Source organism: Thunnus albacares, chromosome 17 (genome assembly GCF_914725855.1).
Source record: "Thunnus albacares chromosome 17, fThuAlb1.1, whole genome shotgun sequence".
In the NCBI taxonomy this organism is placed as follows: Eukaryota; Metazoa; Chordata; class Actinopteri; order Scombriformes; family Scombridae; genus Thunnus; species Thunnus albacares.
This window is the reverse complement of record NC_058122.1, coordinates 12068499-12095260: the sequence shown is the minus strand read 5'-3', so window position 1 is coordinate 12095260 and position 26762 is coordinate 12068499. Positions and strand designations below refer to the sequence as shown.

Sequence of the window (26762 nt, the reverse complement as noted above, 5' to 3'; positions counted from 1 at the left end):
GTTCTGTTTATTAATATGATTTATACATCATAGTGATATACTTCTCTTTTTAGAAATATTTTCTATCTTAGAAAATGGATCATTGAGGCCAAACAAAATATCACGTGATTCTCAAAAAGATGAGCGAGAGAAGAGGATTTATATCATTTTTTTGAACTACTTCAACTAAGGACATTAATCACATTAAATAGTTCAGGTTTTTCAACCCAGTAAAGATGAGTATTGTAGGATTTTGTACAGCTGCTCAACCAACTCCAGTCACTGTGGCTCTCGAGCACAATAATAAACAGCAGAATCTTCAGTCTTCAGACTGTTCATCTGCAGATACACCTGCTGTCTGCTGTTGTCTCTGGAGATGGTGAACTGGCCTTGAACTGATTGAGAGTAGTATGTGTCACTACCACTACCAATAACTGCAACCCACTCCAGTCCTTTTCCAGAAGCCTGTCTGATCCAGTGCATGCTGTAGTCACTAAATGTGAATCCGGAGGTTGTACAGGTCAGTTTGTGGGATTCTCCAGGCTTTTTAACTGCTGGTTCAGATTCTGTCAGAGTCTGACCATCAACACCTGTCAAGACAGAAAAAGGAAAATAATCAGTTTCTTTACGCTGGTAACCTTTTATTAACAACTTCAACTCAAGATATGTGAAGATCTTCACCTGCCCAGCAGATAGTTAAAAGCAGCAGTCCTGTCCTATAGTCCACCATGTTAAACTGTGTGTCCACTGTTCTCTGTCATCCTCTCTGCAGTCAGATAAGTAGAGGTGGAAGACATCAAAGTTTTGCATTGACTCCTCCTCACAGGGAGGAAACAACTGGATCTTACTTATTGAAACTAGAATAAGTTGTTTACTGACCAGGAAGCAAGACCCATCCATGTTTGTATAGGTTTAAAATTCTGTCATGTTTCAAGTTGATTAACTTGTTTACCAACATTAACAAAACAATTATCAATGTACAATTAATATAATTTGATTATATTTGCATTATAAACAACCATCAGTGTGTAGCAGTGGTACACAACATAATTGGATGGGATATTGTAATAGATTTTGGATATTTCATAGCAGAAAGTGGGTAACTCCTTTCCTTCTCTACCATTGCTTTCTATGGACTTTACTGATGTTAAACCAAATCAGTACTTGGCTGCCCCTAGAGTTTTAAAACAGGGATAGTAACTATTACTCTTATATGACACCCAAGAGAAGTTACTCACTTGTGAGAAGGGAGATGTTAGTGATTAAAGCTCTGTGCAAGTCACCTGTTCCCCTGCAGCTTCCATCCAATGTACTGAAGCACCAACTTAACAGTGAACACAAAAGCAGCAGGAGGATCCTTGTTGTCATTGTTTAAGGGACTAGTATTTCCTTTCTATGTGTGGGTCATTATAGCTCTGAACTTGCTTTATTAACTTTGAATATTTTGAGGAAAAAAAACTAAACATCATGCACTTTATCTTTGTTTATGTTCTTGTCTTAATTACACCTCTGCTATAGATTTCAGTATTCCACACAAATATCTTCATCATTCGTTTCTATTGTCTTCTTTTCATGAATCTGCATCTAATTAAGGTGTGAACTCTGAAACACATTCTGCACATGAATCATGTGACATAGTTGTGGTCTATTAATACAGATGAGTATTGTATGATTTTGTACAGCTGCTCAACCAACTCCAGTCACTGTGAGTGTCGAGCACAATAATAAACAGCAGAATCTTCAGTCTTCAGACTGTTCATCTGCAGATACAGCTGCTGTCTGCTGTTGTCTCTGGAGATGGTGAACCGGCCTTGAACTGACTGAGAGTAGAATTTGGTACTACCACCACCACTACTGATAGTTGCAATCCACTCTGGTCCTTTTCCAGAAGCCTGTCTGATCCAAGCCATCCAAGAGCCACCAAAGTCAAATCCAGAAGCTGTACAGGTCAATCTGTGGGATTCTCCAGGCTTTTTAACTGCTGGTTCAGATTCTGTCAGAGTCTGACCATCAACACCTGTCAAGACAAAAATGAAAACAATCACATGCATTAAGTTGGTAAGTTTTTGGAGACAACTTTAAAACAGAAAAGAAACCTATGTCAGATCAAATCTGTGTGTGTTCTCACCTGCCCAGCAGATGGTTAAAAGCAGCAGTCCTGTCCTATAGTCCATCATGTTAAACTGTGTGTCCACTGTTCTCTGTCATCCTCTCTGCCATCATACAGTATAAGTATAGGTAGAAACGAGTTTTGCATTGACTCCTCCTCACACAGGGAGGACATCTCACTTATTGTTGGTGAATGTACAGGAGGATTTGATTTGTGTAAAATGTCAACAACACAATCGATTTTAACAAGTAACAGACATACTATTCCAGTCCTTTGAGTGCCTTCTTTAAGACAAATGCAGTGCTGACACATTTGTGAAACAAAGAGAACAAACTTCATATTAGAAGCCATTCATCCACTGAATTCTACCACACATTACTGCTGAGAGATCAATCATATGACATAATATTTTTCTCAAACATCCCAGAATGTGTCTCTTACTGGAGGATTAGTTTTTCTTGACAATAAATAAAAAAACCAATAAAAACAATAAAAATGGATCTTTTGTACTGTAACTAGATGTCTTATTACGTTTATTCATACATGGACAACAATTTTAACAATTAGATTATTGTCTGTGGCTTTTTTTGAGGATATGATCACTGTGGCATTTTAAATGCTACTTTATTGCTGTTTTTAATGTTTATTGATAAACAATCGTTTTTCCTCTGGATCAGCTTTTATGAATGTAATGCAGGGATTGGTTCATTGATTCATTCAATTTTCAAAGTGCTTTTGTAACATGCAGCTCATCAGAAAACCAAGATGTCACTGTCATCATATGTAGCTTCTTGTTGTCTGTGGAGGTTTTTGTGCAGCTGCTTCACTGTCTTCAGTCACTGTGACTCTTCGAGCACAGAAGTAAACAGCAGAATCTTCTGTCTGATTGCTGCTGGACGCAGTTTCAGTTATGATGAAACGAGTTTGAAAGGAGCTGGCATAGATAGCAGAGTTTGAACCTGTGTTCATCCTCCCAATCCACTCCAGAGCTTTGCCTGGTCTCTGTCTTATCCAGTGAATATAGTAGTCTGTCATGTCAAATCCAGATATGATACATGACATCTTCATTGTCTCTCCAGGTCTTTTCACCTCAGGTTGAGACTGGTCCAGTTTGATCTCACTCTGAACTCCTGTAAGCAAAGAAATGAAGATCATCATCCATCAAACTTGAAAATCACATGTTGAACATTTAAATAAGAAGTAAAAGAATTGGTTTTCTTATCATGAATAGTAACTACAAACAATAAACTCAAGGCAATTGAAATTTTCATTCTGTAATAAACACTGTGGTTCAGTTCTCTCTGTTCAGATGTATAAAGTTTCCCCAGTTGTTCTGCTGCAAACTATGACAGTTACTGATTATCTGTTTATAAGGAAGGAAGATGGTGCCTGTAAAGAATTGAGTATTGATCACAGGGATGCTACGCTGAACAGTTATCTTCAGGAAAAAGGCTGTACATGGCAATTTAATCCCCTATATTCCTCACATATGGGTGGTTCATGGGAAAGACTTATTGGTGTTGCAAGACGAATCTTGGATGCAATGCTTATTCAGTCTGCACATACTCGAGTCACACATGAAGTACTGAGTACCTTAATGGCTGAGGTGATGGCAATAATGAATGCAAGACCATTGGTGTCATTGTCTACAGACCCCGACATGCCAACTGTCCTTACACCAGCAATGATCTTGACTCAGAAGACGAGTGCTCTATCAGCACCGTCCGGCACCTTTAACCCAACAGAGCTCCACACAAAACAATGGAAACAGGTTCAGTGTCTTGCAGACGCCTTTTGGAAGAGATGGAGGGGGGAATACCTTGCCACTCTTCAGAATCGAAGGAAATGGACAGAGAACAAGCCCAACATCAAAGTTGGAGACGTTGTTTTGCTCAAGGATCACCAAGCTCACAGGAACAACTGGCCTGTAGGACTTGTTATTAAGACATTCCTCAGCAAAGACAACAAGGTTCGCAAGGCAGAAGTAAGGACAGCAAAAGAAGGGAGTGTGAAAGTGTTTCTGAGACCGATATCAGAGATGGTTGTCCTTTTGTCTGAGGGACAATAGAAAATGGACAATTTACATGTTAATGTTTGTATCTCATTCATTGTCTGTTAGTGGTACAATAGTATTGTGCCAGGCGGGGAGTATTCTGCCCTTTGTTTGAGTGCAAGTAGTTTTTTGTGTTCTGCAGTGCCCCCTCCTGATCATTCAACAGAAGTAGTTACAAAACAGGAAGTTTCCTCCAGAGCTAACCAGACAGAGTAGAGAGCTCATGTGTCGGCGTCTGCTGCAGCTATTTATTTTCAACATTGTTGCCTTGGACACTATTTGTCCGTGAGTATTATGTGTTAGCGATTTCTTTACACTATATGCATCATATATTTGCTGTGTATTTTTTTTTGAGGTGACTAAATTGATGACTAGCATAGCTGCAACCTGTTAGCTGACCTGTTTTGCTTAGTGACACAGCATTTTTATTTCTTACATAGTTATGTCAGTGTAATGAATATTGTTCAGATTCTGATTTCTGTTTGCATTTGTGCTTTGTCACAGTTTTACAGTAAATGTGGATCTTCATTAAACATGCAAGAAAAGTTACGCCTTGTGTTTATTGGAGGACTGCAGACTGTTGGCTAACTGTCTAGCTTTGGATAAAGACTACTCATTGCGAGGACAGTATAGTTTTCCTTCACGCTGTCTGATCCAACCTGTTGCATAGTTGTCATCAGTCAGAGAATAACCAGAGACCTGACAGGTGATGGTCAAAGACTATCCAGACTGCACAACCATGGAGTCTGGCTGGATGAGATCTATACTGTACACACCTGTGAAAAGAGAAATCAACATTATCTCCATCATTCATCTGACTATTCAGTGTTTCTAATGTGTTTATTAGTGTGAATCCACTGAAAGCTCCTCACAGGATCCAGCTGCCAGCAGCAGCATCAGAGCTGCAGAGAACATGGTTGATGTTGAAGCTGAACTGATGTGAGCTCTTCTGTCCTCTCACTGACACACACACACACACACACACACACACACACACACACTGATTACATTTTATTTAAATGGGTTCTGTTGACGGTGAAAAGATCAGCATTTCTTCTCAAATCTAGACTGAAGTAGAAAGAAATAATTGAATCAAATAAAGTTATTGTTGAATTACATTGTTATAAAGAACATTTATATAGACCTGATTTCATTCATCATTTTAATTTTTAAAAATCATATGAAGATTTTGACAATACTTCAAATTAATGTGAATTTTTTCTGATAGAATTTTTTTACAGCCAAGATTTTACTATTTTAGTTGTAATTTTTGTTGTATTTTATTTAATATTTTCTAAATCTCTATGAGAAATGAAAAATGAAGACAAGAAAGAGAAAGAAAGATTAAAAAATATATATTTTAAAGTAAAGAAAAATTAAAAGTCAACAATCGACAAATATTTTACTGTGTGTCTGAATGTACAGTATATATCTACTTAATTACTGCAGTGAAGTAACAGGGGAAATACTCAGATAGCATGAAGACTTGAGTTTGTTCTGGTTAGATGGAGGTTTGGAGCTTTGAATACAAAAGTTTGAATGTTTTCAGTTTTTGCAGATGTTTGAAGTCACATGTAGCCCAGACAAACTTGGAGACTCTGAACAGATGTTCAGGAACTGAAACCTGTGTGATGATCTGCATAAAACTATTTGTTTCCCTTAAAAGATAATTATAAAAGATAATTATATTAGTTTAAAACAATCTTTAGTGGGGTGTCTGTGAGATAAGCTGACAATGTTGACAGTTTAATGTTGTTGCTGAAGTAGTTTGAAACTTCATTGATACCGTACAAAACATCCTGTTTTATATTCAGTGAGTATTGAAGCTTTGATTTCATATTAATTCTGCAAACTGAGAAAAGGTGAAATAATCAGACTGTTAATAATTAACTCTCAGGTTAAACATTTAGACAAAACATTTAACTGCACAACTAATGTTTTAATTCAGTGATTATCTTATTTTTTAAGCTAAGGGTGTAAAACACATTCAAAATATAAAAATCAAAAAAATAATAAAATAAAATAAAATAAAATAAAATAAAACTCTATCTCTCACCCTGGTTCCAAACCAGAGATCCCCCACAACACTGCAGCTTTCCATTTCTTTTCCTCTCTGTTTTTTCTTCTTTCTTTCTCTTTCTTCTTCTCTTTCCTTCTCTCTGCTCTCTTCCCTCTACATCCTTACACACCAACACTAACACACACACCACGTGTATTTTGTACTAAGCCAAAAGTGTATTTATTTATTTTTATTTATTAATTTATTTTCATGTTATTGTTTTCTTGGGGTTACTGTTTGGTCCTTTTTGCTCCTCCTGTATGTACTGTCCTGTGTTATAAGGGTTTCATGTTTATCACTTGTCCTGCACTCAATTTGTGTTATTCACACTCTGCACTAAATAAAGGGGAAAAAAACAACAAAAAAAAAACTTTTCTGTCTTGTTCAAATACTGAGTCCAGAAACTGTAACTGATGGTAATCTCTTGTGTGTCAGACATCTTAATTTAAGCTTTTTGGTAATAATGAAGACAGCTCTGTCTATTAATATGATTTACATATCCAAGTGATATACTTCTCTTATTAGAAATATTTTTTTCTCTTGTAAAATGTATCTTTAAGGCCCAAAAAATATCACATTGTTCTCCAAAGATGAATAGGAGTAGAGGACTTACAAAATTTTCTTGAACTACTTAAACTGAAGACATTAATCACAAGAGATGGTTGTTGTGATCTATCATCCTAGTAAGGAGAACTATTGTAGGATTTTGTACAGCTGCTCAACCAACTCAGTCACTGTGAGTCTCGAGCACAATAATAAACAGCAGAATCTTCAGTCTTCAGACTGTTCATCTGCAGATACACCTGCTCTCTGCTGTTGTCTCTGGAGATGGTGAACCGGCCTTGAACTGACTGAGAGTAGTATTGTTTGCTACCACTTGGTTGACTGATGAATGCAACCCACTCCAGTCCTTTTCCAGGAGCCTGTCTGACCCAGTTCATAGTGTAGTCACTGAATGTGAATCCAGAGGCTGTACAGATCAATCTGTGGGATTCTCCAGGCTTTTTAATCACTGGATCAGATTCTGTCAGAGTCTGACCATCAACACCTGTCAAGACAAAAAATAAATTAATTACATGCATTAAGCATATAACTTGATTTGATGAAGTTAAAATGAAAACTTAAAAGTCTTCACCTGCCCAGCAGATAGTTAAAAGTAGCAGTCCCGTCCTATAGTCCATCATGTTAAACTGTGTGTCCACTGTTCTCTGTCATCCTCTCTGCAGTCAGATAAGTAGAGGTGGAAGACTTCTAAAGTTTTGCATTGACTCCTCCTCACAGGGAGGAAACAACTGGATTGCAATTTACTTTCAGTTATTGAAACTCGGAAATTACTGATCTCATTTGTGTAACATCAATATTTCCCTTAATAAAGCATATTATAATGTGTGAGATGTGCAATCCAACACATATACTATTCCAAGCTCATCAGTGGATTCACAGAGGCTGTTTAACTATTAAACTCCAAGCAAACTTCTACCAATTCACATTTGTTGCATTTCATATTAACAGAAAAGAAAATGTTAACAGATAATTATTAAGGAATATCCTACTACAATTACTGTCAGTAGCAGAAACATCACAGGACTGCAACATACATATTAAAATGTGATTATATACAGGAACATTTCAGTGTACATACAGTACATGAAAGGCAAAGGGCAGTGAAGGCAGCTGTGACTGAGCAAAGATGGCAATGAGTGATATTAACTGATATAAATGATAATTGAAGGAATGAAAATGGAAGGAGTATCAGATACCACTGCAGTCACTGTGATCATGACAAATAATGAAATCAATCTGTTGTGAGTTTTTTTTTTATGTTGCTTTTGTCGCACTACTTCATGCAACACTGTTTTTGTAATATTTTGGTTTGAGGAAATTCCTTTTTGAAACTGAGGGTTTAGGGATGAATGGTGTTGTATGCTGTACAGACTGAAAAGGACTTTGAGGAAATTATATAATCTGTCATTTTGTTTGGCTATATAAATAAAATAAAATAGTTTTTTTTCTGCCGTGTGTTTGTTTTTCTCGGTTGTTGGTCAGCTACAAGTAGAAAAATGAATATTAGTATTAGTGTTATTTTGAGATATTGACATGTTTAAAGACATTTAAAGATCTGCTCCCATCAGATGACTAAATGTTTCAGGATAAAGTGTCTCAACACAATGACCAATTATTTTGTATTGATGAAATGTGTTTCATTGTTAATTATTGGCCATCATTCAAAAGGAAATTAGTTTCAAAGCCCTGACATGCTTCAGTGCTTCTTATACAGTGTTTAGTGTCTTCCAGTTTTTGTACAGCTTTGTCTTTCTTCTTTCTCGAGTTTTCAGACTGAATATGTACTTAAACATGATATATGGTTAATTTATTGAACTTGTGAATGGTGCAATGATTTTGTTTGACATGACATTTAAAATAATTTACCCTCTATCAATGTAGACAAATTAAGTTTATTCTAATACTGAGTGTTTCAAGGATAAGATACAACAATTTAATTTGTGTAATAATGGATGAAAACATTAACAAAATGTTTTGAAAATATGTCTTTGGTGACTCTACTGTGAATGAACTGTGAATTAAAAATAGTCTGACAAGTTATTTATATCTACTTTTAATTTAAAATTACTGTATTTGTTTCTTTACTTGTATACTTAAATTTATCATTTGCCAACAGAAAGTGAAGTGATAACAAAATCATGTAACATTATGAGTTTTCTCCAGCCGTGTGGAGGTTTGGAGTTTCACATAAAATACTTTTATTGGTTTCAATGTTGCAGATGTTTGAAGCCACAGACATTCAGTGAAACTTGGAGTCTCTAGACAGCTGCTCAGATACTGAAATTCATATTAAAACATAGTTAGTTGTTAGTTGAGTAGTTTAGGTAAAAAGATAATTAAAACTTTTGAACTTAAACTAAACTACTTTTAAAACCAAATTAAACTATTACTGGTTCCAAAAAGATCTTTTGGTGTGAAGGAAATTTCTTTCATCATTGTCGTCTTCTTGAACTACTTGAACTGAGGACATTAATCATGTGAGGTAATGGGGGACTAATGGATCCTCCTGTATGTGAACATTGCTGGGAAAACTGTTATAGCCAGTTAATCCTTATGTTCCCTCTCAAGTTTGGATTTTCTTTTCTTTTCCTTTTTTTTTTTTTTTTTTAATTGTTTACTTTTTACTTTTCCTTAGTTACCCAAAATATTCACTTAAGTGCCAACATGACAGTGAACACAGAAAAGCAGAAGATGCATTGTTGAAAGATATATTTAAAGGACTAGTTTTCTTTGTTTGATCTACTTTATTATTTATTTATGTTTTATTGGCTTTGGAATTTTTTGAAAACTCATCATGTTATTAATCCTTGTTTATTTACTTGTCTAAATTAAACCTCCAATATATCAGAATGTTCCACACAAATACCTAATATCTCATTTTCATGATTCAGCACCTTATTAAAGTGTGAACTGTGAAATGAAATGTATTTTGTACATGAAAAAGCATGAATGTATACTTCATAAAAATTAATCATGCAAAGTAGTTTATCAGCCCAGAGATGATGAGTATGATTTTGTACAGCTGCTCAACCAACTCCAGTCACTGTGAGTCTCGAGCACAATAATAAACAGCAGAATCTTCAGTCTTCAGACTGTTCATCTGCAGATACAGCTGCTCTCTGCTGTTGTCTCTGGAGATGGTGAACCGGCCTTGAACTGACTGAGAGTAGTATTTGCCACTACTATCACTGTAGATAAAAGCAATCCACTCCAGTCCTTTTCCAGGAGCCTGTCTGACCCAGTTCATGTTGTAGCTACTGAATGTGAATCCAGATGTTGTACAGGTCAGTTTGTGGGATTCTCCAGGCTTTTTAACTGCTGGTTCAGATTCTGTCAGAGTCTGACCATCAACACCTGTCAAGACAAAAAGAAAATTCTTACTTAAGTTTTTAATTTTTTGAAGACGACTTCAATTTAAGATCTGTAAATATTTTCACCTGCCCAGCAGATAGTTAAAAGCAACAGTCCTGTCCTATAGTCCATCATGTTAAACTGTGAGTCCACTGTTCTCTGTCATCCTCTCTGCAGTCAGATAAGTAGAGGTGGAAGACATCATGGTTTTGCATTGACTCCTCCTCACAGCAAGCAGAGAACTGGATGGAACTTTTTAAAATGTGCAATAATAATTTCATACTTATTATCATTAAGTTTTAATAGAAAAAGTACCTCCTGAACAAATGTTGCTTTTTTGTTTTTTGAAGTGAAGAAAACTGATGAGAATATGTGAAAAATATGTAAAAAGAAAAAAAAAAAGGTCAATATTAATCTACAATACACATAGAACTAAGATATTTATACCAAGCAAATAATGATATTATTGTCAGTTATTAATGACATTATTTTATTTTAATACCACAGCTTATTTAACTTACTTACAGTTTGCTAATATTTTGATCTACTGAGTTCACCTGTAATGTTTGCATGTTTGAGTCAGACACGCTGTTCCATTTCCTCGTTCATTCAGTCTGTATCAAAGCACATTCATTAGCGATGTTTTACTGTGTGTCAGAATCAAAATCCTTGTTGGTTGTTGGTTACTCAGAACTTTCTAAAGTTATCGCTTTAATGCGCATCAGTCATTTCTGGAGCAGCTCCTGCACTGAAATATTTATTGCGCATAATGTGTGATCTCAGTTTAAATTTAAACAATCGGTATGAAGCTTTAGACACGTAGGATCAATGAATAATTATCTCTATTACTCATGATCTGATTAGTCACACTGATGGAACATAATTCCTATAATATTGTAGATTATATGTTAATATGCTGAGTGAGCAGGACTGTGGTGCAGCTGCAGAATGTAGTTTGAAAGTGAGATTTTTAAACAGGGAGCATAATCTTAACATGTTTTAACAGAATTTATGTGACAATGTTTAAATTTACTACATTTGTTGAAGTAGCTGAAATAAAGTCACTGGATGCTGTTGAGCTGAGATACAAATAGATGTCTAAATCTGTTTTCTAAAAATTGAAAATATTCTGTATTTTAACCTTGACGCCTTTTCAATTGCAAATCACCAAACACATTATTACTGGATCAGACTGTGAGTTACAGTCGTGTCTTTGATCTACATATGTTTTAAATCTTGAACTATATTATTCATCTTCAGTTGCTGCCTCCTGTGTTTTGTTCATCAGATTAAAGCTGAACAAATATATTTAAAATGTAATGTAGCTTCAGCCTGATACACAGTCAGATTCCACTTTATCATCATTAAGAAAATGTAAGTCTGCTAAATGATGAATCAATGGACAACACTGAATAAAACGTTATTGTGTTAACTTGATCTGGGTGGAGCAATACACAGGAGAGGAAAAAGGACAAACAGCACAGGGAACACATAGAGCCGCAACAGTTGTCATTATGATCATTCTAATGTTATTCCATTAAATATTTTGGAAATTATTATGTCATAATACAGCTAATACTGGTGTTTCAACAAAGAATTTTTGCATATTTTTCTTTGTTAAAGTGATTTACTTTCAGTCTCAATTCTTCTGTTATCATGTTTTTTTCTACCTTCAAATAAACTAAATTATTTTAACCCTTCAATGTTTTTATCAGGGCTGCAAGTATATCACTTTATCATACACAAAGGTATTATTGTAATAATAAGTAACTATTAGTTCATGTCCTGAAAATGAATGTCGGATTTCTGTTATTTTTTTGCACTTTATGCAAACTGAATTATCTGAATTACATTATATTTTCTCACAGACTTAGTAAGTTATGAGTTTGGCATTAATCATAAATCATAAATCCCTACTATTAGAACGTAGAATATATATTATTTCCACATTTTTTAACATACAGTAGATTAGAGTAGACGTCTTTTCCCTCAGTGAACTGGTGTTGAAATCATTAGTGGTCTGAGGGCTCCTCCTCTGGTGGCTTCATGTTACAAGTGTTCAGGCACTGAGGGGTTTTTGTTCAGGTCAGCTGATGGTTTGTGTTATTGTGGGTCTCTGGCACAGTAATACATAGCAGTGTCTTCAGGCTGCACATTCTGTCCATTTAGAGTCACTCTGTTGCTGGAAGAGTCGATACTGAACTTGTTCTTTTGTAAATCTTTGTAGTATGATGTGTATCTGACTCTGATTCCAATCCACTCCAGTCTTTTCCCTGCAGGCTGTCTGATCCAAGCTGTGTAATAGCTGTTAACGGAGCATGGGAGCATGTAGAGGTCTGAGAATAGACCCATTGGAAACTCCACTTGTTATTTTTGATTGCTCAAAATGTGTAATTACTGAATGACACAACTTATTAAATACTTTTACAGACTGTAAAAGAATGTGATTATTATTTAAAACTCTAATTAAAATTATCATTTTTTTGTACTTTGCAGGTTTTAAAAATCAGAGAAAGACAAACACATGTAGACATCAGCAGTCTCAATAAAATGAAAACACTGTCAGTTATTGACCGTGACATTGTTGAAAAATCCCTAACAAGCAGGCAGTGTTTCTCTGTGTTTGTGTGTTTGTTTGGTGTCATTGTCATTCTGTTCTCACTGCCATCATATTTCGGGTCTCCTGCTGCCCCCTGCAGGTGTTTTAGGTTTTTGTAAAGCCTCTCTGCTTAATTTAACCAGTGTGTGTCTCTGGCACAGTAATACACAGTCCTCTGGCTTTAAGTTAGACAGTCTCAGATGAACCATGCTGTTGCTATCATCTCTGCTGATTTCTACACGTCCTCTCACACTGCTAGCATAAGTATTTTTACTGGCATCAGAGTAGCCGCTCCCCATCCATTCCAGACTTTTTCCTGCAGGTTGTCTGATCCAGAGCATAACACAGCAGCTAAATGTGAAGCCAGATCCCCTGCAGGAGAGACTGAGAGTCTCACCAGGCTTTTTCACTACTGAATTGGAAGGAATGGACTCCATACTCTGACCTGTACAACCTGATGAGATGAAAGGAGAGATGAACCACAGAAGAAAATGAGACAAACAGTCATCTGGTAGGTTTTCTGGTATCAACCATCAGCAACCAGCAGAAGAGTGAGTGTGTTCATCATCCTGAGGCTGGAGATGTGACTTCTGATGCTCTACAAGAACAACAAGACCAGTCAGCAGGACAGAAGTACACTGCACACACTGAAGACTTGCATCCGAGTATCATGGGGAGGGAGTGGCTCACTTATTGGAAGTCTGTTATAGTTTAAGTTAAGTTTGCTTTTTTTCCAATATAACTTGTGCTTCCTCTTACAATATAATATCCAGAGCACTTATTTATTTATACTTCTTGAAGTTTTGTTATAGACCCAAAAATAGAAAGAAAGACTGTTTGTATGGTACATGTTAAATTGAACTCAAGTATCAGTGATATATATAGAAAATGTGTGGTTGGGTTACTTGGTTGCTGGGTATTTGTCTGTTATCTGTTGGTGGTTTGTATCACTGTGGAGTTTACACGTACGCAGTAATAAACAGCTGTGTCCTCAAGCTGCAGATCAGATTCTGTCCTGTTAATGTCACTGAACTAGTAGAAGTGTGTCTGTGATAGAGGAACTTGTTCTTCAGAGCATTATTTTGGTAAAAGTCACCTCCTCCCCACCGATGCAAAATCCAATCCACTGGTTTTCCTTCACGCTGTCCAGATCCGACCTGTTGCATAGTTGTTATCAGTCAGAGAAAAACCAGAGACCTGACAGGTGATGGTCAAAGACTGTCCAGGCTGCACAACCATTGAGTCTGGCTGGATGAGATCAATACTGTACACACCTGTGGAAAGAGAAATCAACATTATCTCCATCATTCAGTGTTTCTAATGTGTTTATTAGTGTGAATCCACTGAAAGCTCCTCACAGGATCCAGCTGCCAGCAGCAGCATCAGAGCTGCAGAGAACATGGTTGATGTTGAATAAATAATTATTTATTTCTTGTTACTTCTATTCATCACTTTGAGGTGAAGAGTTCAGTCTTTCTTATCAAGTTTCCAGACTGAATATATAGAGTGTACTATGATATATTGTTGATTTAGCGAACTTAAAATGGTGCTATGATTTTATTTAAAATGAATTACCATTTATTCATGTATTATTGTAGATAAACTGATTTTAGTCTAATACTGAGTGTTGCATGGATAAGATTTTGTGTAATAATGGATAAAAACACATTGTCATCCACAAAAAACATTAATAAATAGTTATCAAAATCTGTCTTTGGTGAGTCTACTGTGAATGAATTGAAAGTTATAAATAGTCTCACATGGAAAAGGATATGTATCTGTAATTTTAATGAAACATTTATTACTGTATATGTAAATTCATCATTTGCCAAGTATTCTGCAGCTGTGTGGAGGTTTGGAGTTTCACATAAAATACTTTTTTGTTGTATCAGTACTGAAATTTAAGTTAAAAAAAAATGTTAATGTTATGTATATATGTATATGTATAATGTTAATGAATTAAAATCTTTCTAAAAAACTGTCATTAGGATTCTCTCTTTAAAAATCTAATAGGTAATAAGTGATTAACCATATGAGATAGTTGGAGTTTTTCAGCCCAATGTTGATGAGTATTGTAGGATTTTGTACAGCTGCTCAACCAACTCAGTCACTGTGAGTCTCGAGCACAATAATAAACAGCAGAATCTTCAGTCTTTAGACTGTTCATCTGCAGATACAGCTGCTGTCTGCTGTCGTCTCTGGAGATGGTGAACCGGCCTTGAACTGACTGAGAGTAGTATTTGCTACTACCACCACTATAACTGATAGCTGCAATCCACTCCAGTCCTTTTCCAGGAGCCTGTCTGATCCAGTACATATAGTAGTTGCTGAATGTGAATCCAGATGTTGTACAGGTCAGTTTGTGGGATTCTCCAGGCTTTTTAACTGCTGGTTCAGATTCTGTCAGAGTCTGACCATCAACACCTGTCAAGATGAAAAAGGAAAATAATCAGTTGATTTAAGCTGGTAACTTTTTAACAACAACTTCAACTCCAGATATGTGAAGATCTTCACCTGCCCAGCAGATAGTTAAAAGCAGCAGTCCTGTCCTATAGTCCATCATGTTAAACTGTGTGTCCACTGTTTTCTGTCATCCTCTCTGCAGTCAGATAAGTAGAGGTGGAAGACATCAAGGTTTTGCATTGACTCCACCTCACAGCAAGCAGAGAACTGCATTGAAGTTTTTAAAATATGCAATACTCTTTTACGTTGCATAAAACAAAAGTCGCAGTAGAAACTAAACAATTTGTCATTTTCTTTGCAGTTGGATCAGTGAAGTTGGAAGTCAACCAAGTTTTGAATTGACTCGTCCTCACATGGAGGATAGAATTTGGCCTTTTCTTTGCTGTGCAAAACACAATGTAATAATTTCAACACAAGCTAAATTAATTTTGAATTAAACAATCTAAATTTGAAACTTCTACTGAATCAGAATTGTCTTCAAAAGTTGAATATTGTATTCAAAGTTTGAGTTGCAACCATCTCGTGTTGTTGGATATCAGAGTATCACTCAACAAATACATATTTTTAACACACTCACAACTGAATTATCATGACACAAAATCTTAACTTTGCTAAAACATGAGATGAATCTCACCTCAGATAACTAAAATGATTTTCATAAACATGAACAAAAACCAATGGCTGCCTACAAGAAAGGACATCTAAAATCTGATGAACCATTTTTAAAAATGGTGAACATTAATCTACAATATGCAGAGGACTAAGACATCAAACAACCTGTTTTAATTTATAATCATTAATAATAGTGCAGAGGAGCAAGAAAGAAGTAACACTGTTGTTAGTTGTTTATAACTTTATTTTATTTTAATACCACAGCCTATTTAACTTATTTACAGTTTGATAATATTTTGATCTACTGAGGTCACCTATAATGTTTGCATCTATACTGGAGACAGATCGTACCAAAGACTGTGAAAGTGTTTAGTAAAGCTCTTGTATTCTCACGAGTAAAAGCAGAAAATGTTACATTTCTTGTCCTGTTCAGTCCTTCCTCTCATTGTTAGTCCAGACTGACAAAAGTAATTTATGTGGAGCCACAAACTAAAATTAAAAGTGTCATAAAGAAAGATTATTTATGTTTTGATGAAGAGCTTTTAAAGTGTAGTTGTCAACTGAAATACTGCTGCAACAAATTCACCACTTGAAATATAAATATTGTGAGTCAAGAAGAGAGAACACTTTTTGGTAAATGCCTCCACTGAATTATTATTATTATAATTATATATTATAATAAGTCATGTGATATTTATTTTACTTTTTATGGTTAAATATGATCAAATACTCTCTCCTGTTACTGTAACAGTGAACTGGTGTTGAAATCATTAGTGGCCTGAGGGCTCCTCCTCTGGTAGCTTCATGTTACAAGTGTTCAGGCACTGAGGGGTTTTTGTTCAGGTCTGCTGATGGTTTGTGTTATTGTGGGTATCTGGCACAGTAATACACAGCAGTGTCTTCAGGCTGCACATTCTGTCCGTTTAGAGTCACTCTGTTGCTGGAAGAGTCTAAGTCGATACTGAACTTGTTCTTTAGTGAATCCTTGTAGTATGTGGTGGATCCAGCTCTCATTCCAATCCACTCCAGTTCTTTCCCTGCAGGCTGTCTGATCCAAGCTGTGTAATAGCTGCTAACAGAATAAGAGACCTGACAGGTGATGGTCAGACGTTGACCTGGCTGCACAGTCACTGAGGCTGGCTGTGTCAACTGTTCACACTTCACACCTGCGAAGAAAACAAGAAAATATTTTGTGACAAATTATCAAAAAACAGGAAGAACTGCTGACTATGAAAAAAAACAAAGAAACTCACAGGATCCAGCTGCCAACAGCAGGAGCAGAGCTACAGAGAACATGGTTTATGGTGAAACTGATGTGCTGTGATCTCCACTGACAGTCTGATGTGAAGTTTTTATATCTGAGAAACAAGGAGGATCACTGAGTTTGCATAGAATCAAACACATGAAGCATTAATGTTGGTCTAACTGGAGACTAATAGAAGAGTCTGATGATTGTTATTATGGAAATCACCTCTGCTTTACATACGATATTTTTATTTCATTACTCATTTAAATGTAACATTTTGAAAATGTCGCTCACTTCAATGAAACAACTGTTACTATTTAAAATAATGCATCTCTGCTTTTACTGTAAACAAGTATGTATTGTTGTGACCACATAATAATATTAATAACAGTAAGGACTGATGTTTGGGAAATTTTCATCATGGATAATGGAACACATATTCATTAAAATTAACGCCGCAAAAAGTGATGATGAGCACCATGCACACAGGAGTAACCACCAACACTGTTAGCTTTCTCTAAGCCGTGTTTACAGTGTGATTAGTTTGTTTTCATATTAAATATGACGTGAACTGGTTTCCTGAGAGAATTGATTCACTGTCAGCTTCTCCTACATCAGTCTCATAATTAACTTCAAAAGTATGAGCACAGCATAATACTAAATAAAATGTCCTTCATACAATTTATTAATCATCAACTGGTGATTTAAGACACCTGCATGACAAAAAGGATGAGCTGAGTACATTTTGAATTATCAAAATATTAAGCTCAAACCTTTGATATCCATCAGAATCCTGCTGTTTTTGAGGAAAACGTTATTTTTAAATTTTCTTTGAGATAATCAGCTTTTTAAAACTGTTAAATGTATGATCTGCATTCATGTGTTGTGGTTATTTAATAAAACAATATTTCAAAACAAACACCCAAACAGGTAAATATTCACTGTGGGAGGTTTACTATTACTGTTAACACAACACTTATCAATGAGAGCTGAAAATTTTAAATGATGAAGTTATGGAAAAGACACGACTTTTGGGGGTTTCACTGCTTCCTTTTAAAAACAAGGTGCATGTTGAAATGTTGCTGTTATTCGTTCCTCAATATTCTACATATAGACATTATGAGTCAGAGAAATAGGAGACTATTTGGGAAAAGCATCAACTTGTGAAATTGTAGCTCACACCAGTCTCTTTGAATATATGATGGTTTAAAGTTTAATAATGTCTATTATTGTAATCCATTTGTCCCATCATGTCATATATCAGTTATTATAATGTTCTAGTATCTATATTATTGCATTATGCAATCAAATGCTTTTATTATACTTTTTTCGACATTTTCAGTACTAATGTACAGTAAACAGTATTCATAGACTGTTTGACTTAGACTTGAAATCATTAGTGGTCTGAGGGCTCCTCCTCTGGTGGCTTCATGTTATAAGTGTTCAGACACTGAGGGGTTTTTGTTCAGGTCTGCTGATGGTTTGTGTTATTGTGGGTCTCTGGCACAGTAATACACAGCAGTGTCTTCAGGCTGCACATTCTGTCCGTTTAGAGTCACTCTGTAGCTGGAAGAGTCTAAGTCGATACTGAACTTGTTCTTTAGTGAATCCTTGTAGTAAGAGCCTCCAGTATATCTACTTCCAATCCACTCCAGTTCTTTCCCTGCAGGCTGTCTGATCCAAGCTGTGTAATAGCTGCTAACAGAATAAGAGACCTGACAGGTGATGGTCAGACGTTGACCTGGCTGCACAGTCACTGAGGCTGGCTGTGTCAACTGTTCACACTTCACACCTGCGAAGAAAACAAGAAAATATTTTGTGAAAAATTATCAAAAAACAGGAAGAACTGCTGACTATGAAAAAAAAACAAAGAAACTCACAGGATCCAGCTGCCAACAGCAGCAGCAGAGCTACAGAGAACATGGTTTATGGTGAAACTGATGTGCTGTGATCTCCACTGACAGTCTGATGTGAAGTTTTTATATCTGAGAAACAAGGAGGATCACTGAGTTTGCATAGAATCAAACACATGAAGCATTAATGTTGGTCTAACTGGAGACTAATAGAAGAGTCTGATGATTGTTATTACTGTATATCTGCAAAGTGAATACACACCTGGAAATCACATCTGCTTTACATGTGATATTCTAATTTCATTACATTTATTTCATTATTTGTTGACTTTACTTACTTATTGCTTTCAAACAGAAATACAACAACAGCAGCAGGATCATGTAAATATCATGAAAAGTTGAGTTTGCATAAAAGACGTTGAATAGTTTCAGTGTTTTCAAATGTTTGAAGACACACAGAGAAACTTGGACTTTATAGATTACTGCTGTCTTCTCTCAGCAATGGTTTCAATGAAGCTACAGTATGTGATGGAAGAGTCAGATTTTTCATTTATATTAATATTATATTTTTTGTAATGAAATCTTACTTTTAAAGGTCAGTCATACATCAGTGGTACTCAGATGACTGTGTGTTGTGTAATTGTGAATTAGTTGACCTGAGGACATTAATAATGTGAGACTGTGCAGAGTCTATCAGTGAGGATGAGAGAAGGAGGACATAGTTTTTGTTCATCCAGCTTTAATAAAAATACACAACAGCTCCTTTAGGCTTTCTGTTGTTCATCTTGAGATTTACTTCCTGTCTGTTGAGATGATGAATTGACACTGACAGACTGAGCTGCACTCACTGCTGATGGTAAATATCATATTGAGTCAAAATATATGATTCAAAATAAGCTCATTCAAATTCAGAAATGACTTTTGTTTCAAGCACATTTTGACACCATGTACATGACAAGCAGGAGAATCAGGCTTTAGTTCAGTGCAGGTTTCAACTGTCAGTTAAGATTAATGAGAAAAGCAGATCTGAGTGTTTCCTTATTGTAAAAGAGGAGAGAGAAACTTGACACTGACCTCTAGTGATTTTGTAGAGAAATCTACAACTGTTTTTTCCCTCCTTCATATTATGATTCCACATGATTTATAGACATTATGTTGTCTTCATTTACAGAAGGTTTATATGTCCTTTTTAAGAAAACATCTGAATTATTATTTGTAGTAGTTTGTATTTTCTTTATTTCATCTTAATCTTAACAGCAATCTTAACAACCACAGGGAAAATGCAAGTAAAATTAATGTAAAAGAAATAGGATGTGTTGTAAAAATGTTGATGAGCAATATCTTTTGAACAGACTCCAGCAATGTCATTGTTTCCTTCTGATATTCAACTGTGAACTATAGCAAGATGTGAAGAGGACAGCCAGGGTGGTAGTGAAGTCAGTCAGTCTCCATCAGCAGCATCCACTTAGTCGTACACAGGATCTCAGGTTCAGGTTCTCCTGATGAGTAATAATAAAACACTGAATTAACAACAATTCTATTACCTTAAAGTACTGTTTTCTCTGTGAAAACTAAACTTACACAACAGAGACAATATCGTTTCTGAGTTAGTACATGAGAACATATCTAAACAGATGACTGCTGAGATGCTTGTAGTTAAGCCAAAATAAATATAAAATATAAATATAAAATATCTAAAAACAGGCACATAGTATGACAAGCACAACTGCCACAAGAGCTGACTAACTTGGCTTTGTCAATGGATTTTAAATCTTACCTTACACAGTGAGACCTGAGATGATGGAGAGACTGGACTCTGACATCAGCAGGAGTTGTCATCAGCTGTGAGGAGTAGAAAGAAATGATGAAGAAAGGCATCAGGATTTAGAGCCGTGCATGACTTTGGAAAACATTGCTTTTACTGAGAGTGATTACTTTTTAATTAATAGTCCTATACACGCAGGCGCGCGCACACACAAACATACATAAATACATATACATCTTGGAACACAGTAATTTCACACAGTTTGGTAGTAGATGATAGACTATCAGAGCATTTTGCCATCTTTATCAGACCTAACGTTAGAATAGAATAAATAATAAACTATTAAGTTACAGGGATGAAAAAAACGGTGATGTTTTCACTGTGAAAACATCACCGTTTTTTTTAACAGTGTTGAGTTAGCCAGGGGGTGACACAGGCTAAACACACATAACAGTGCTCTCACATGTCCCAGAATTTATAAAGCTAACATCTGTAACGTTAAGGCGTGTTGACAAGTTTCGTAACATGAAGCTGTTTCAGTTTAACACAATGCAGTCAGGTTGGGTTTCTGTGGATTTCTGTTAGCTAACAGACCACTAGCTAACATAAGAATGTTAGCACAGCACACTTCTGAGCGGCACACTTCTGATGTGAATAAATTAAGTACAAAAACTAGCTTGGTGTAATGTCTGGTGTTAGTCAGGACCGAGTGTTTTAATGTTGAAGACACTTACTGATCAGCTGCTGATGTCAGTGACTCCTGCTGCTGCTGCTGCTCCGGACCGACGGCTAACGTTACTCCTCACCACGCTGCAAGAAGTGCACTGTCCACACATTAAACAATATAAAAGTGTATGCACCCTTTCTCCGCTTAAAAGAACACTAGTTAGTCCTTGGCTCTAGTAATGCTATGGTTTCAATATAGATAAATAAGTATAGTTCTGCCTTATTGTTATATTTAGTAGTATAAAGTGTGGTTACACAGAAGAGAGAAATAGATGCTTTAACTTCCCTCCCAGTAATAAGCAGAGACGGTGGAAGCTTTATTTAAATTTCTACTTTTGGTTATTTATTCATTTTATTTAGATAATGTGTCCATTCATTTGATTTGATTCTTTCCCCTGATTTTTTTTTTTCTCTCTGGGGGAAAGTGTGCAGTCAATACTTAAAGCAGCTATTATTGACTTCACTTATAGAGACTTATCAGTGACTCTGCAACAGCCCATAGACTTTATTTATATGTTGAGTTTCAGCTCATTGTTTATCTGTCGCAACTTTACTGTTTTGGTTCACTCTGACCATTCTCATAGCGTCAATTTCATCCAAAGCAGGCATCTGTTTTCAGCTTTAGCGACTAGCTGCTGAACATACTCAAGCATTTAGTAGGTAAAAAGCCACACACAACTCCAAATGAATGATAATGTTGCTCCATAACTGCTGGATGTGTAAATAATCAACTGTAATTTCAACATATAAAAATAAGAGGTGATGATATGTCAGTGATGTGTTTAGATATTGCAGCTTTATGAGCCACAGAAACAATAACCTAATACTTCTATTCGGTTTTCACTGTGTGTGCATGTGTGTGTATGGCCCAGTATTTATTCTTTACATACTGTATTGTATTAATGTACTTAATTATTTCCATACAGCTGAATACACAAAACAAGTGAGATAGTTGTGGTTTATCAGCCCAGTAAGGATGAGTACTGTAGGATTTTGTACAGCTGCTCAACCAACTCCAGTCACTGTGAGTCTCGAGCACAATAATAAACAGCAGAATCTTCAGTCTTCAGACTGTTCATCTGCAGATACAGCTGCTCTCTGCTGTTGTCTCTGGAGATGGTGAACCGGCCTTGAACTGACTGAGAGTAGTATTTGCTACTACCACCACCACTACTGATAGCTGCAATCCACTCCACTCCTTTTCCAGGAGCCGGTCTGACCCGATGCATCCAGTAGCTGCTGAATGTGAATCCAGAGGCTGTACAGGTCAGTTTGTGGGATTCTCCAGGCTTTTTAACTGCTGGTTCAGATTCTGTCAGAGTCTGACCATCAACACCTGTCAAGACAAAAAAGAAGAGTCACCTGCTTCATATATTTGCAATAATTTGAGGACAGATTCAATTCAAGATCAGTGAAGATCTTCACCTGCCCAGCAGAGAGTTAAAAGCAGCAGTCCTGTCCTATAGTCCATCATGTTAAACTGTGTGTCCACTGTTCTCTGTCATCCTCTCTGCAGTCAGATAAGTAGAGGTGGAAGACATCAAGGTTTTGCATTGACTCCTCCTCACAGGGAGAAGTAAACTGCAGTGGATTTGTCTCTCAGTTATTTTTTGGTGAAATTAGAGAATGGATGCTCACTGAAGAGGAGTCACTCCTCTACAGAGCTCTTTGCTATTTGTTTTTGACTCTATGTGTTGTTGTATTTGTAAAAAGATTGCTACAGGAACACAATGATTTTAAAAAGTGACAATAATTCTAATTCTAATGAACTAATTAACCCTATTTGTAATAAGAATGCTGGAAACGTTCATCTTCTTTCAGCCAGACAACTAACAAACTCACTGTACTGAAAATGTATATATATATAAATAATCTATTCTATCGATCTGTCACAATAGTTGTGATCATGTTGACTGTTAATCACAGGTTAGATAAGTAGATATTTCAATTATAAGAAAGGCAAAAAGGTTTTGATTTGTCAAATATTGCAATGCAACACAGATTGTTTTGTAACTGTAAAATGTCCCAATTTTAGGATTGTTTGTAAATGTAACTATGTATAGCAAATATTCTTTTTGTTAGCTCATTGTTCTACAATCTCAAAATTGTGTGAAATTGTACAAATGACTTAATTACACATTTTTGTATCACATGTGTGATCTTTATGCATGTATTTATTAAATCATACAATTGCAGTTTCACTATATACAAAACATTTAACTATCATCATTGTCAACTATCAACAGTCTTTTTACATCTCCTCTAAACATTTCTTCCAAGAAACAAAATATAAAACATCTTTTTCCTATGAAGAAAGAAATATGTCTCTACTTTAATTTTCTATATTCATGTAAGTTTCTATTGTTTCATTAGTTTAATATTTGTCAAGACAAAAAAAAGTAAACAGTCACTTTCTACATATGTTGGCAACAATTTGAAGACAGATTCAACCCAAGATCTGTAAATATTTTCACCTGTCCAGAAGACAGTTAGAAGCAGCAGTCCTGTCCTAAAGTCCATCATGTTAAAGTGTGTGTCCACTGTTCTCTGTCATCCTACCATCCATCTGCAGTCACATAAATAGAGGAAGATATTTTGCATTGACTCCTCCTCAAATGGAGGAACTGGATCGGACTCGGACCTCAGTCCATGTTTGGTGGAGAATGTATGTTCACTGTGCAGAAATGAATCCTCCAAACTCTTATACCTCTAATCTCCTCAGTTAATTTTGAACACTGCAGTACTGTAAATGCTTGTCAACTGACTCATAAGGATTGTGATTCAATTTTCTTTAAAAAAAAAAGAAAAATGATTCAAAGTTTTCAGTGCCTCTAAGGTATGTTTAATTATACTGGAACAGAATAAAAGTTAAAAAATAAACACTTTATACTTTAATAAACATATTTCTCTGCAAGTGTCATCTTTGTAAAAGACACCACATCAGGTAACAAAAACACCATAGTGAAAAAAATGTGAATGAGTATAGAGGAACATGTAATATATGCAGATCAATTTTTACATGAATCAATGTGAAAATAGTCTGATGTCAGATATCAATCCAATCACTTGTGGTCTTTCTTGACGTTACTTCTAATGCACATGATTTATCATGATCAGTATGAGGATCAAACCCAGTCAGTTCTAGACCGCCCTCTAGAGGTTTGAAAGAAGTCAATGTGACCTGTGACACCTCATTTTCTACATGCCTGTTATCAAAAATTTTCTTTTTTTTTTATTGGTTAATTACTCTGCTCATTTTGTGTGCCTCTTGTTGTCATTTATTTTTTGTTGTATGTTCCTAAATTATGTTTGCTCGTTGTTGTTTTTTCCCCTTTTTTTATTGTTTGTTTTTCTCCTTAAGTTGAGGGGAGGTCAGTTGTATAAGCTTGTTGCTTCTTGACTTCTCATGACACATCTCTTAACTTTCATTATCTGGATTTTATGCAGTATGTTTGTGCAAAAAAAAAGAAACAGAGACATGTCTCAGCGTGTAAGAAGACATGAATTTGCGTAACCTTAGAATTACAAGGTTCTACTTGACATTTTTGGCAAAACTGAATTATACACATGAAACTACTCTTACATTATTAACCCTAAAATTTGAGAAAAGAGGAGGTTCTATCAATCAGAAATCAATCTTAAACTTGGTGCCAAGAGGTTTGATCTGCAAAGCGCCAATCAGCGCTTGTACTGTATGGGAATATATGAGAATATATGGGAATGAGGTGTCTGTGGCTCAGGAGGATGAGCATGTCGTCCATCAATCAGAAGGTCGGTGGTTCCTCGACTCTTGTCTGCATTTTGAAGTGTCCTTGTGCAAGATACTGAACCCCAAATTGCACCAGCATCCTGCCTGGTAGCTTGTCACCATCAGTGTGAGTGTGCGTGTGAAAGGGTGAGTGAGCAGCAGAATATATAGAGCTTTGGTTAAAAGCATTATATAAACAGCCATTTACCATTTACCATGTAGACAGGAGGACCAATCAGGTTCTGTCTCTTTACCATGTGATCTCACTGCTCTATGACTGTGGTTAAAGGAGCTGAAAATATTATGAATTGTTGCTAAATCTTATGTTTTGAGACCTCCAAACTGATTATTTTATCAGAATAATTATGTATGACACTGATACAAACACCAACTGAGTTGAAAGTCAGTTTTTTATCTTGTTTGAACTCAGTAAGAAGCAGATATTTACCTTCATCTACCATGCTAGTCAGCAAGCTTTCTAAGTTTAATTACTTTATTATCATGTTATTATTAGTGACTTAAGTTGCTATGACTACTTCAAAAATGACAGCATTGAAAGCCAAAATGTTAATATGTAAGAATATGAGATACATTCAGGCTGCTATAGTAGCTGTTGATGCTAACGCTATCTGCATGCTAACTGGGTTTGTGTCTGTTTAATATTATTACTTGAGTCCTGCAGCAGACACAGTGATGACAGTGATGACATTCACAGTTCAGACACTGACAGAGACCCCAGTTTGTCAAAAAAGAAGTAACAAACAAAAAAGTAAATTTGGAAATGCTCTGAAAAGAAGAGCAGCAGACAGACAGCAGCAAAAGACCAACAACATAACAAACCAAATAAATGGATGGCCATAACATTAACCTATCATACTGTCGAGTTATCAAGGGCAGTGAGGAAAATGAGCTACTTCCTGGCAGCAACTCCTATGGTCTGCCCACCAGACTGATGCGGTCTGTCTGAGACCCAATGATTTGCACTGTGGACCAACATAGCTATTATACATTTTGATGTGAGACTGGGTTGACTCATGCCTAAACCTAAGCAACCTAACCAACAAACGAAACAAGTCCTAGCCAATCAGAGGCAGAGTGGGGCGAGTTAGTCTGTCGCCATCCAGAGGAAAAAAATTTTGCCTCCAGCATGAGAAAGTTCTATCTGCAGTCTTGCACTAACGTTAGCTTGTAACACTTCCGTCTCCTTGTGGACTTGTGTCTCTCATTGGCTATTGTGGTCCTGCTTGAAAAGTAGTGACGTAATTATTCAGATTTTAACTCCACATAACTAAATATCAAACATGTTTGAAATTATCGGGGCGGCCCTGATGAGTCTGCAAGCAGTTCTGGAGGTTTAAGATTGGATCTGTAAACTCCTCACATTAGCAGATAATCTGGGCAGAACATGAGTACTGACCGAGGTCCCAGACCAGATTTTTCCTCTGATTGTCTGGAGGGGTGAATCAGCGATAAAGCAGCCAAAAACTCCCGTAGTCTGAGCCTGCAATAAGACATCTCCATCTACATGACTAGAAAGACAAGCTGAGTAAATTTTGAAAAGTTAAAGTATTATTATTAGATATGTTTTAAAGTGAGGATTGCTGTTTCTAAAATTGAACAGCTTCAGTTATACT

At 36.0% G+C, this 26762-nt stretch overlaps 1 long non-coding RNA gene, 1 pseudogene and 4 gene segments (V, D, J or C); all 6 read right to left on the bottom strand.

The window, feature by feature from the left end:
- Positions 1 to 201: 201 nt before the first annotated feature.
- Positions 202 to 16236, bottom strand: LOC122966906 (annotated as a pseudogene).
- On the bottom strand, positions 6933 to 7385 carry LOC122966543. The segment is given in 2 exon segments: positions 6933 to 7249; positions 7337 to 7385. Coding segments are annotated over 2 exon segments (366 nt in total).
- Positions 16237 to 16636: 400 nt separating the features above from the next.
- LOC122966521 lies at positions 16637 to 17219 on the bottom strand. The segment is given in 2 exon segments: positions 16637 to 16956; positions 17044 to 17219. Coding segments are annotated over 2 exon segments (348 nt in total).
- A 1268-nt stretch (positions 17220 to 18487) lies between these two features.
- LOC122966522 lies at positions 18488 to 19114 on the bottom strand. The segment is given in 2 exon segments: positions 18488 to 18828; positions 18917 to 19114. Coding segments are annotated over 2 exon segments (348 nt in total).
- A 1096-nt stretch (positions 19115 to 20210) lies between these two features.
- On the bottom strand, positions 20211 to 21630 carry LOC122966567. Its single transcript, XR_006398409.1, has 3 exons — positions 21389 to 21630; positions 20667 to 20731; positions 20211 to 20388 (listed from the first exon to the last, which is right to left on the bottom strand). It is a non-coding gene; the product is annotated as an uncharacterized LOC122966567 (long non-coding RNA).
- A 754-nt stretch (positions 21631 to 22384) lies between these two features.
- Positions 22385 to 24085, bottom strand: LOC122966497. The segment is given in 2 exon segments: positions 22385 to 22716; positions 23855 to 24085. Coding segments are annotated over 2 exon segments (366 nt in total).
- Positions 24086 to 26762: the final 2677 nt, after the last annotated feature.